The sequence below is a fragment of the Eupeodes corollae genome, chromosome 1 (genome assembly GCF_945859685.1).
Source record: "Eupeodes corollae chromosome 1, idEupCoro1.1, whole genome shotgun sequence".
NCBI classification, from domain to species: Eukaryota; Metazoa; Arthropoda; class Insecta; order Diptera; family Syrphidae; genus Eupeodes; species Eupeodes corollae.
Window position 1 is genome coordinate 128591083 of NC_079147.1, and position 13824 is coordinate 128604906.

General features: G+C 36.7%; 1 protein-coding gene across 1 annotated transcript in view; it reads left to right on the top strand.

Moving 5' to 3' along the window:
- LOC129953692 (uncharacterized) overlaps positions 1-13824 on the top strand; it is a 61727-nt gene that overhangs the window by 17057 nt on the left and 30846 nt on the right. Inside the window, exon 2 of the mRNA XM_056067028.1 lies at positions 555-823. Within this exon, the coding sequence (XP_055923003.1) occupies positions 555-823 (269 nt within the window). The remainder of the gene's footprint in view (positions 1-554; positions 824-13824) is intronic.

Genomic DNA, 13824 nt, shown 5'->3' on the forward strand with positions numbered 1-13824 from the left:
TAGTATTCATCCTACGAAAACGATAGTCAAGATGAACAAATGTTTCCTCCGTCTTCGCCATGGCCACACACAAACTACACTTAGCTATTTTCTTAAAAAGGAAATCAGTCCAAGGTGCCATTTATGCCAATTCAGTCGTATTTTAACCACAAGAAACCTACCAACAGAATGCGTTAAAGTTAACGATTTATGTACTGTTTTACAAAAAAAATAACTGACCTTCTGGCGACAATTTAAATGGACACATAAAAAATGTCTATTAAACTTTAATTTTACTTAAAGTAGAATCTAACATTTAATTAAACTAGAATGAACTAAAACCCGTCGGGGGTTGGGACTTCTACGACGTTCTGCTAGTCGTAGTAGTCCCAATAAGTATTTTTATTTTCTAATTTATTTTTAAAACTTCCAGCCGTAAGTCCCTGGTGGCAAGTGCAGTAATTGATTAAATTATAATGTACATTTATTTATATTGTAATAAATAATAATAATAATTTAAAAGAAATAAGAATATAAAGTATTAATAATATTAATATCACTCTTTTCTTTAATAGGAAATGATCTGCGGTTGGAAGAAAAAAAACACACATAGTGATCATAAAAAGTGTATTACCAAAGAATCAAATCGTCAATCATTACATCTAATTGATACATCATCTTCATCAAAGTTTGATTTTTTCAAAAATGAAACTGGAACTAAGTCACTTCAGGATTTGCAGATTGATGTTGATGCACTTATAGAATTTCGAAACGTAGTTATTGAAAAATTTCCAGACTTAAAATCAAAAATGATGTCCATGGGTGCAGCAGTTCTATCAAAAAAGTAAGATAGTTGTTTCATTACATTAAAGCTTTTAGGTTCAGTGCTCTTCATCCATTTTTTGTTTCTTATTGCGTCCTTCTATTATCAAACAATTGCATTTATTAGAAAGACTATTATGTTTTCAACAAGAAAAAAAACAAACAATTTGTAGGTGAGTAAGAGTCAATGGAAATTTTTCTTTTTCTTGCCTATGCTGTAATTAAAAGTGCAGTTTTTCTTCTTTACATGATTAGACACCTTTAATAAAATCGTTTAATTGAAATTTTTTTAAATACATTTTGTATAACCACCACGTTTTGTTATAATTTACATCATAAATTCTATTTTTAGGTGAATCACATTTTTTTTAATAATTTAAGGGAATCGTCTTCAAGGCTTCGTTTATTGCAAAAATTAGGTCTCATACTGCCTACCTTCATAAACCTTACGCGTGATATTTTCAACAATTTTGAGGTCAGGAGAATAAGGTGGCCACGACAACGATTCCACATTTTCTTTGTTTTTTTTTTTATAATAAACACACACTCAAGGGAATATTCATACCCTTATTATGCAGAGGCGCAGGGTGAGCACTAGGAAGAGGAGAGAGGGTTTAAAAGGAGATGTCGGTGCACATTGGTTTTGAATTCCTGAATATTGCAATGACTAGGAAAGACAGAGTGTGGTAAGGCATTCCACTTTCGCGTAGTACGGCTAAAGAATGAATCTCTGTGTTTGACAGTACGGACGAAATTGGGCTCGAGGGTATACTGATGAGCATAAGTAGATAACAGCCAGATCAAAAGGGATGACATATTTTTTGCATCGCCTAAGGAAACCCAAACACCTTGCGACATTTTTGGCGACATCGTGTATGTGATTATTCCACTAGAGGTGATTGGTGACACACATACCGAGAATATCGAGGTGTTCAGTCTCATTGATGCAAGTGCTATCGCTTTAACGATACAAGACAGCATTGCGTTTTCGAAGCATTAAATCCCACGCGGTTTTTTAATCCCCATTGAACAATGCTGTTAAGGTCGGAATTTAATGAGCTTATCAAATTTTATCGTTGCAGTTCCACATCCGAAGAAGAGGGATGTGAGTCTGAAAACGAATATGAAAATCTAAAAGTACTATCGTCAGCGAAACAATGTATTGAATTCGATGTTGCAGACAGGAGATCATTAATAAAAATGAGAAAGAGTGTTGGAAATAGAACAGAGCTTGTTTATTGCAAAAATACTACTTGTATTGAACGATCCGAAAGGTAATTACTAATGAATCCAATGAAGCAGGGATTCATGCAAACCGAAAACACGCATTTTCGATAAGGGAGTCTGATGCCAAACCCTATCAAATGCTTTTGAAATATCAAGTGCAATAATCTTACTTTCTCCAAAGCGATGTAAAGATTTCACTGTTCGGTGAGATGAACCATGAGATCACCAGTGGACCTATTGATTCGAAGCCGTACTGCCGATCATTAAAAAGCTTTTGTTCTTCAAGATTTTTCTTGAGCTGATAATTAATCAGCGTTTCCATGACCTTGGAAAGAAAGGAGGTAAGTGCAATCGGTCGGTAATTAGAGGGTGAGGAAGATTCACCTTTTTTGGGGATGGGCTGCATAAATGCAGTTTTCCATCCTCTCGGAACGAAACCTAAGGAGTAGGACAGATGAAAAAGCTTACGCAGTAGTTTTGCCACCGTTGAAGAACACCTCTTCAGAACAATAGCGGGGATACCATCCGGACCAGCGGATTTATGTGTTTAGATCTCTAAGGAGTCATAACACTCACTGGCAGCGTAGAATTGGCGGCGAACTGCCTAGCAAAGAGATTAGCTTTCTCTAAAGAGCTAATAAAAGGAGTGTCATTGACAACGAGCGTAGGAACCAATGAAGAGGAAGAATTTCTCATGTTTTTTTACTGCCTTTGGGACATTGCATTATTTTTTGCCGTGATTTTTGGTCATGTAAAAATTTTCCGTCGAATATGGGTGTAGCAGGCCTTCCTGGCTTGTTTGGTCTTTTTCCTCAGTACGGTTGGCTTTATAGCAACGGAAACTTACCTCTTTGACCCTACTAACATTTTTACAGCTCGCATCAAACCATGCGTTTTCCTTGAGTCTGAAACTGTTAACCCTGTTCGGTATAAAAGTTCTCATTCCCAGGAGAATTAAACTTGTTATCATATCAATGCTGGCAACGTCACTATCGAGGAAGTGACCAGTTAATGATCGTGAAGTAAGTTGGCTTTCTCGTATTGCCAAACGGTTCTCTTAGGAGCTTTTTCTTTAACTGAACAGTTTTGACACGAGAAATTTGCTGATATAACACAAAACACAATGATCAGATGTGCCTAGAGTAGATAGAACACTAACAGTGTACTTATCAGGGTCAGAGGTAAGAAACAAGTCAAGAGTGTTTTCTGCTCGACCTTCAACGTCCGATAATCGGACGGGCTAGTTGACCAGCTGAGTTAGGTGGTTCAACTCAGCGAAGGTTTCTGCACACACTCCATCGGGTGTTGTCTGGCCTGAATGTTGAAGCCATGAAGAATTGTGTACATTGAAATCGCATTAACAACGATTTCAGTGCGAGGATAGGACGAAACAATTCTTTGGATGGAATCAGACAAAGCATCAAATTCACGAGAAGTTGATACTCTATCTAAATTAGGGCTTCGATAAAGGAAGCAGTAGTGAATGATTTGCTTATTAACGGAGAATTTAACCCATAAATAATTAAAAAAGGAATTGGTCAAGTACCATATTGTGGTAAGAGCTGATAAGCAACATCATTCCTAATGTTTATGGCGAGGCCATGATGGGAAAAGAATAAAGGCCCAAGCTATACCCATGAATAAAAAATTCAGCAGGATCAGAATCCTCACCTACTTGGATTTCACTTAGGGCCAAAACAGCTGTCCTGTATGAAACAGTATGGCGGTATGCCAACAAAAAATTCACCCTTATCCCACGAATATTAAAATAATATTAAAACCAAAACATAAAATTGTAAATACAATTCACTGAATTGAAACACAGAATAATTATCCATAGCCTGCACTGCTAGTGTTATGCCTTAGCAGTGGCGAGACCGATCCAACCCTGTTATGCAAAACAGTAAATTTAATTAAAATAATCTGCTGAAGCACAAACTAGCATATGCATTAATTTCAATTGTAATGAAAACTTAAACATAACATAAACTAGGCTGTGCAACTGTGGAAGAAGGGGAAAGTAAGGATGGGATGGTACTCACTGTGATGTGCTGTGGCTTATCATTTGTTTTTTTTATTATTGGTGTTTTTTTGTTGTTGTTGAGATTGCACTTTTGTTTTTTTTTTTGTTCTTAAGAATGTTATTGCAATGTGAAATTATTTTTTGTTTTGGTAAATTTTTTTGTTTTTGTTTCTCTAATAAACTATATTTTTTAACTGTATGTAAAGTTTGGTGGACAAAAAATGCTCAACGACACGACACACAAAAAATTAAAAGAAAAAAGGACGAGTACAGACACAACGGAGACGCAGAACACAGGGGTAACCTTGTTTCATTGGTGATATTATTATAAGATCATTTACGTCACTTGAACATCTTCGAAATGTTTCTTGTCTCACCCTCTTTTACCGTTATTTTAATGGTTTATGCTCTAGAGAAATAGCCAGCTGCATTCCTCCCCTTAAACAGTTGAACCGTACTAATCGCTCCTCTATGAATGCTCATCAATATACCCTCCAGCACAACTTAGGTCGTACTGTCAATTACAGAGATTCGTTCTTTAGCCGTACTATGCGAATGTGGAATGCCTTGCCACACTCTGTCTTCCCCAGCTATTACAATATTCAGGAATTCAAAACCAATGTGCACCGACACCTCCTTTCAACCCCTCTCTCCTTTTCCTAGTGCTCACACTGTGCCTACATAATAAGGGTAGTTATCCCTTTGAGTGTGCGCTTATTATAAAAAAAAAGTTCGTTCCCGCTCGGACACAGTCCAACTGAACCGAAGGAGCTTTGCTCCGCCTTGTGCCATGACGTCCCGATTGTACAGGAGTCGCTTATCCACGGTTCTTCGTCTGACGTGGTAGATTAGCGGAACTGCCAATCTAAACTGTATCATACCGCATCTATCTAAAAAGTGGAATGCTTCTGTTGGACTAAAACCGCTCAAGCGTGCACTTTCAAAATACACGACGTTAGGATAGAATAACCCGAAAATTAAATTGTTGGTAGAAGTAATAGCTCTTGCAATGTGACCTCGAACGAGTTTTATCACGAAATTGTCAATTCTGTTGATTCGATCCCCGTTGTATAGGACCTCGTTGGAATAGTAATGCACGAAAGAAGTTTCGGCTGTTCGATATAAGTGTACCATATTTACCAACGGAAAATGTCGTAGTACAACGTTGGATATACCATCGACACCTGCTGACTTTTTATTTTGTATTGAATTGAAGATGAGCTAAAGCTCAACCGTCGTCACTAACAAGCGACTTGGTCCCGTTTGCTGCGATTATGTCATTTGCCAGGGAATCGTCATTGAACCGAATGAAACCGCGGTTCTCAGATCGCCATTGTGTGATATCAATTCGAAAGTAAAAGTTATTAAGTAGGGCTCTGATTTCCAGGTCGTGGTTGGGGCGAATGGTAACATTGACCTGGTACAATTGCTGGAAAGCTCCCACCGCCTCCACTTTTTCCTTCGGATCTTCAATTACGTAAAATCCATCGTCAAAGATGGCGTCTTCTGGATCTATTTGCACTGTCCTGAGTACGTCCCTGTTCTCTTTAGTTCTTTGGAGTTTCAGACACTGAAGGCCATTATCGTTTTTTTTTCTGAATATCTTGTTGATTTAATGTCATGACACCGAAGCTTCCGCATTCATGTTATAAAACGCTATTAATCTTTTTATGTGCGTGTGAACATTAGTGAGTGTGATTTACGCACTTGTTGCAAACGTTTTCGGGTGCAAATCGGATTCATAAATGTCATGACACCGATCGCATCCGAATTGTTTCATGCCAAAGAGGTGAGTTTCTCCACCTTCGCAACATTCGGCATTACGGCAAACCTGACACTCACTCAATTTGTGATTTAAGTGACAGCAATAACTTTTACTGGCTAAAAAGAAAACTTATTATCAGCTGGTAGTTGATATAACTTGCGAAAAAAAGTAACCAAATGCAGTAAACAGTTGAGTGCTCGTCGTCGGTCGTGTGTTTTTCTTTTTTTTTCTCTTCTTCATTTAGCAGAAATAAAACATTTACCGCTGGGCATATTGCAGTTAAACAAATAATTTTATTATTTGTATCCATTTAAATCTATATAATTCTATATCTTGTAAAAAGCAGACAAAATCCTATGTATGTCGGTAGTATATCAACCGCTCAAAATCTCGAACACAAATGGAAGAGGGGTCATGAGTAGTCACAACACATGTAGACACATGGTGTTGTGAGCACAACACGTATAGACAGGCACAAGCAGAAAATTCAATTTCTGTCATAAGCATCCCGTCCCTCTACTCAGCTCCTCTTTTGTCCACAAACTCTCGTCACAACGTTGTGGGCACAACACGTATAGACAGGAACAAAGTGAATGTCGATTGTTTTTAATACAGTGCGACGAGGACAACATATTAGTCGCGAGTGAGATGCCCGATAAAAATCCGCTACACTAAACGAAACATAACATGCTTAAACCCAAAAACAGATGTCGGTCACCTAAAACATATGTTGGTATTCGTGGCAAAAAAAATGTTATTGTTAATCGTGATGCGTGTCGTTTTGCCGACGGGGTTTTAAAATTCGATTTTTCTTCGTGATTTCCTAATAATAAAAATCGTGTAAAAATTTTTGTATTTTAAAGATTAATTTTTAAGTCGGTTCGGGTTAATTTTTTGTAAAATGTTCGAGCTTTGTTGTGTGCCAGCTGCTGGGTTAAACGTGGGGCGCGAACCCACTTATCAAAGCAAAAGGGTGACGTCAGATAAGTTAAAAAAATTGTATTTATTTTTTTGAAACGATACTTTCTGTTCTGTTTTTTTCTTTTCGTTTCAGTTGTCCGGTTATTGACGAATGTCTTTGGCATGGAAAAAACCAAGAGGTTTGCCAGATCTGGATTCCAGTTCATACATGCAATTTCCAACTACTTTTCTCACTCGGGATTTTAGGAATGTTGGGAGCAACTTGGCATTAATTCCTTGAACGAAATTCCTCTGGGTGAAGTTCCTATGGAATACCTCTTGACCTTCACGGTAAGTGACATTTTTAGATATCTTATTCTACTGATTTCTTGACTTAATGTATGATCTTTCCAAATTCTCCGACAGTGTCTGTCTTGCGAGTGTCAAATTAAGTGCGCGTGGTTGGACCAACATTTCGGGATCGTGCAATGCGTTTAGTTTTCTTAGTAAAGCATAAATTGAACCGTGATTTATCGTGTTTTGTCCAAACATGGCGAAAAAGGGTTGACAATTTAGCGAGTCATGCATGTCGGATCGCAATGCACATGCTATACTGGGCAAATTAAGGTCCCAGTCATTTTGCTGCTTTGAAATTAAAATTCTCAACTTGCTAAGAAAACTTCGATTGACCCGCTCCGAAATGTTGGCTTGAGGCGAATACACTGCCATTCGCACATGCTTTATGCCATAGTTATCCATTCAAGATATTGAATCACACGGTTTGACATAGTTTTTTGTAATTCTTTGAAAAACATGAACTTTGCGAAATGGTCCACCACAATGAAACGTAAATGTTACCTCACTTAGTGCGCGGATACGGGCCAAGGAAATCAACATAGAGTCGTTGCATGGGCCTTTCCGTTTTTCTTTGGTTGACAATCGGTGGGCGAAGAATTTCGTTTCACATTTTACAAATTTCGCAGTTTTTCACGTAAATCTTAATATCTTTAATCATTTTTGGGCAATAATATTTGGATCGTACGCGAGCATAAGTTTTATCAAAACCACTATGGCAACTTAGTTTGGTATTATGACACATTTCGATACACTTTTGAGTAAGATTATCGGGAAGCCATAAGCGCCAAACAGAATCTTCTTCGTCTACACTTGCGGTTCTGAATCTCACTGTTCGGTAAATATATTTCTCGAAAATGTCAAGGTCTGGTAGATTAGCTTGGTTTTAGGCAATGTTCCCTCTCAAGTGGGTATATTGTTCCGAGTCAAACTGAGCCGAATTTGAATCGATATCATCGCATATCATCGAAGAACCTCCACAAATCGCATTATCTACAACAGTATCACCTGTCGCCTCGATAGGCAATCTGTCACTACGTTTAAGGATCCTTTTCGATGTTTAATCGAGAAGTTGTACCCTTGAAGTTCTAGGCTCCATCTGGCTAGTCTGCCTGATAGTTCCTTCATTGACATGAGCCATTTAGGGCTGGAATGGTCCGTAATGGTTTAAAAAGGTAAGCCGTCAACAAAAGACCGAAATTTTAGCACGCTTAGCACGGCTGCGAGTATTTCCTAGTCCAAGGACAACAAAGTTTGGAAACTGTCTTTTAATACTTTCTAAGTGAAAAGACTCTTCAGATGAAGGTTTCAATAATTCAGTGTCATCTTTAAAATCTTCTTCTTTGTCAAAATCTACTTTTAATTCACTTGTTTGGGGTAACAACTGGAAGCTACGCCAAAAACTCATGCCAAGTTTGGTATGATATAAAAAGATTTCGTAATGGCATAGCGATATGTGAAAACGACGGGACAAACCGGCGGAAATATGAAAATAAACCCAAACATTTTTGGACTTGATTTAAAATTTTCGGAATGGGAAGATGCTTTATATTTTCAATATGTCTATTATTGGGACGAACACCCTATTTCATTATAGCCGAATTGGCACTTTTTGAATTTAAGTTCAGGTCGTAATATTCTTTGAAGTACATCTAAATGTTCCGAAATAGTTTTGGTAGCTTTTGTTATATCATCCATATACACAACAAGAGTCCCTTCATTAGTAAATGGACGTAAAATATTATTAATGAATCGTTGAAACATTGCAGGTGCATTTTTTAAACCAAAAGGCATTTGCAAATATTTAAATTGTCCATCTGGGGTTACAAATGCTATATATTTAATTGAATTTTGTGAGACTTTTTCTTGGTGAAAATCATTTTTTACATCCAAACTTGTAAAATATGCCTTGCCTTCCAATCTCTCTAGACTGTCATCATTTAAGAGGTAATAGATAACTATCCCTTACCATGATTTTATTCAGAAGTCGATAGTCAAGACACATTCGTTTCTCGACACATTTTTTTGAAACTAGAATAATTGGAAATGCATAGGGGATTTGTTTATTTTCAGAAGGTCGCTAATCATATCCCTGACAATACACCGATCTTCATAAGAAAGTCTTCTAGGTGCTGAGGTTATGGGCCTCACCCAACAAACTTCTCTATCTAGCCTTCTAGATGTCTCCAGTTTTGCGCTCCAAGTTGGTTGAGGTCACCTTCCACTTGTGTGCGCCACCTGATCCGCGGTCGTCCTCTACTGCGCTGTCCTGTGGGTGTGGATTCGAATCCTTTCCGTGCTGGAGCATTGTTTTCCATACGCTCTACGTGACCTAGTCATCTTAGTCGTTGGACTTTTAGCCTACTGGCTAAGTCTACGTCGCTGTACAGCCCGTACAGCTCGTCGTTCCATCTTCTTCTCCACTCCCCTTCGGTGAACACGGGATCGTAGATCACACGAAGAACTTTTCTCTCAAAGCGACCCAAGGTGCTTTCATCCGCTTTTGTCATAGTTCATGCTTTTGCACTGTATAGCAGGACGGGGATGATAATGGTCTTATATAGCAACACTTTGGTCCCTCGAGAGAGGACTTTACCACTCAATTGCTTTCTTAGTCCAAAGAAACAGCGGTTAGCAAGAGTTATTCTGCGTTTGATCTCAGCGCTGGTGTTGTTTCCTGTGTTTACAGCGGAGCCTAGGTAGACGAAGTTCTTGACTACCTCAAAGTTACGTCTGTCGATGGTTACATTTTGACCAAGACGTCGGTGTTGTATGTCCTTTCTAGACGACTAAACATTGAAGGAGTCGACGTTAATGAAATAAAAACGAAATGGTTAGCCCTCCGGACTACCATTAAAACTAACTTCGCAAAATTGCGAGAAAAAAAAATTTGGACAAGTTGCAACCGATTCACAGACGGTGAATTGGAAGTACATGAAGCAATTGCTGTTTTTGGAGGTCAATAAAGTGCACCAATCAACTGCATCTGTGGCATCTATGGAATTTGTAAGTAGATCTTTTGTTCATAACACATTATGTTTGTGTAACATTTTTTTTTACTACAGCCACCCTCAGTCACCGATCCTTCGATTTTAGATGAGCTACAAGCTTCACCTCAACCTCAACTGCGTAGTTCCACCAATAATTTTGCACAAAACCCTTCTTTTTCTCGAAGTCGAACCCAATTCTTTACTTTTTTATTTCAATGCATAATCTTCAATTAAATGAGTGGCCAAAAACAAAACAGCAGCCCACTTTTTCCTAGACATTTTTTTTTAAACACACATCAAAAAGTGACATTTTAAATTTGAATTGTAGATACACATAATAAAGCTACATAAGTTTTACATAAAATGTAATCAACATAAATATATGGAACAAATTGTGTGTAATAATATGTAGCATTATTTATATGCAATCGTCACGAGAACATATTTTTATGTTATTCTTTTTAGACAATAAACACTTCGAGTAATAAGCACAATATGTGTTTAAAGAAAAATGTACAACTTGCAATATATGTAGGTTATATATTGAAGTTTTCTGTGACGTGACGGATACATAATTATGTAGATTTTACACGTCGTCTAGTCTTAGCTTAAGTAATTTTGTCCACAATGTAATGTGTATGAACTCTCTTCTGCGTTCAGATATGAATTCTTAAATTCACTTTCACTAATTCTAATTTCACTTTGATTTTCGTTCAAATTTATTTTTTAAATCGTATGCTGCGATTCGTTTCACGGATAAATAATATTTTTAATAGCTTTCCCACCGACTGCGCCAGTTTTGATTGAGGTAACGAAATAAGAAAGATTTAAATTTGAGTTTAAATTATTGAAATGATGCAAAGCTGATAAATATGATCAGCACCCAAATAACCAGGAAATCGAACCTGCCCCACATCATACTTTACACATAAACATTTTCTTTACAGAAAAAATACTTGTGCTTACAGCACTTGATAAACTCTCTAAATTCGCAAAAGCAAAAATAATTAAGTCCTGTTCCATAGAAAGAAAGTGAAAATATTCAACTCGACACTCTCAGAAATAATGCGATGCTTAAATTCAAATGGTCCTCCACGTTCATTCGAAGAACTCCTTCAACGATCGGTTAACGAATACAATTTTTTTTAGGAAAATAGTATTCATTTAAATTTAGATCTAAAATCCGAAAAATTAAAATCAACGTCTCAAATCAATGTTTTAATAAACGAATCGTTGCCTTTTTTTGAATATTTGGAGGAAAAATACAGTCGATGTAGGTATTTAAAAAAATGGAAATGGTTAAGTGGGTAAAGGGTGCTTTTTAAAACCCATCTACTTAGACTTTAATTATTTATAATTTTTGAGTTCTTTAAAATGATAAATTAAACAAATTAACAGAATATAGAAATAGTCTTGACCCCAATTCAAATCCACCAACCAAAGTGCTTTTACGAGTAGTTACTGAAATTCTACCTATGTATGACATAAATGTTCATATGGGTTTTGTTAGATAAAAATGTTTGGTCAATATCTTTCTTTTTTTCGATAGAAAACCATTTCTTGACAGTTTTTTTTTATTGTTTTTATAAGTGTTAGTGTTTTGTAAAAAATGATTTCAATTTAATTTTTCTAGAATAGTTAACAAAATGTTAATAACTATCTTTTACGTATGATAAAATAAGTTCCATTGTAATTTCTTTTTTTGATAAATATGGATTCGATTTTTCCAAGAAAATCTTCTTGTGTTACAAAATTTTGAATAAAATAAAATAATTTTGAAGTCAAGCATTCATTTATTCTCGAGATTTTCGAATAGAACATCAGTTTTTACTAATTGTTTGTAGTATTTTTTGCAGACTCTTTTTTTTATAAAAAAAAACTGGCAATTGGTATAAAAATGTCAAAAATACATTGGTTTTCTGTAGATTCATGATGTTTTTTTTTTTGCAAAAAAGCATATGTGTAGTTGACTAAATTAAGTTTTTAATAATATAATAGTATTAAACGTAGCGTGATGGTTAGGGAGTTGGACAGTCGTTCTTGTTAGAACGGCTATTCCAGGAAGTCCAATTTATAAATAAGAATTAATTTAATTCAACATAAATTAAACAAGATATTTATTGTTCAAGAATATAGGATCGAATAATATCAAAACTGAAAAATATCGAACTTCAATATTGTTCGATATTAAAACTATAAAAATTAATATAACAAGTGTTTTTATAAAGAAGGATATATATACAAATAGGGAACTACCTATATATGTATATATCTTAACAGTTCTTTGACTTCCAAAGTGTGAAGAAATTTATTTTATATTTATTTCAAATTTAAAATAGTGCAAGTAATAAATACAAAGTAAAGTTGGCAGTTTGCCACCATCAAAATTAACAATCTATAGCCCAGTGGAGGTGGCGTCCGAAGAAAGAAAGGGACGAAATGGACGATTACAGAAACGCGACTATTGACGCACTACGTAGGCACAAGAGTGGATTCCTTACAAGACTCAACAACTTGTACAGACGACTTACAGACCCACACACTTATAAATTACGACACTGAAGTCGTCAATAAAAATGTCAATCTGTTGATTAAAGAGAACTACAGGTTATCAATTAACAAGTACTTTGACCGCAAGATCTGGTCAGTTAATTCCGGTGCCCTAGTATGTTCCCTAAAATCAACAAGATATTCAAGAAAAAGAATGATAACGACCTTCCGTGTCTGAAACTCCAAAGAACTGAAGAGAACAGGGACGTACTCAGGACAGCGCAAATAGATCCAGAGGAAGCCATCTTGACGATGACTTTTTTATAATTGAAGATCCGAAGGAAAAAGTGGAGGCGCTGGCTGCTGCTTTCCAGCATGTGTAAAAGGTGAATGTTAGCATTCACCCAACCACGACCTGGAAAACGGATGTAATCACTTCTACCTTCGAAATGAAATGACACAATCGCGATCTGAGAACTGCGGAATAATGAATATTATCCAGTGCATTGGAGGACCGCTGTGGTTCATACTCTTCCGAAAAAAGAAAAGGACAACTCCAACCAGTCAAATCTTCGGTCGATAAGTCATCTTCAGACCATTAGAAAAATTTTCGAAAAGATTGTCAATAGGGCTCTGACTAAGTGGGCTTCGGACAACAAAATAATTCCGGATATAAAGTTCGGGTTCAAGGCGGGTCATGACACAATTCATGCTGCGTCTAAACTCGTTTCTGATATCCAATTAAATAAATCAAAAAACAATGCATGTCTGGTTGATTCGGAAAAGGCCTTTGACACCGTATGGTTAGATGGTCTTTACCTAAAACTGAACAGGCTTGGCATAAGAAAGATATTGTTGTATATACTTTATGATATGCTTAAGGTAGAAAGTTTGTTGTCAAAAGTGACAATGTAACTTCTACCACAACATTCTCAATTAAAAATGGTTTTCAACAGAGAGCGGTGAAATCGCCGTTTTCTTCAGCATTTGAGGTTTTTAGAATTCTCTTGCGGAGTGATCTCGACAAGATTCAGCGATATCGCGACGACTAGAAACTGAAAATAAATGTCCAGAAGTCGGAGACAATTCTGTTCCGGACTCCGTTGGCTACGGCCACGAGGGATACGTGCAAGAATTGGCGCAGTATTTATATTTCGACAGACATATAAATGCTGCTCTGACCAGGGCCAGAGTAGCCCCCGCTCTGACGAAACGGTTGTTTTACAGCAGTCGGCTTGACTCCAGAGTGAAGGTAATTTACTACATGACCCTCA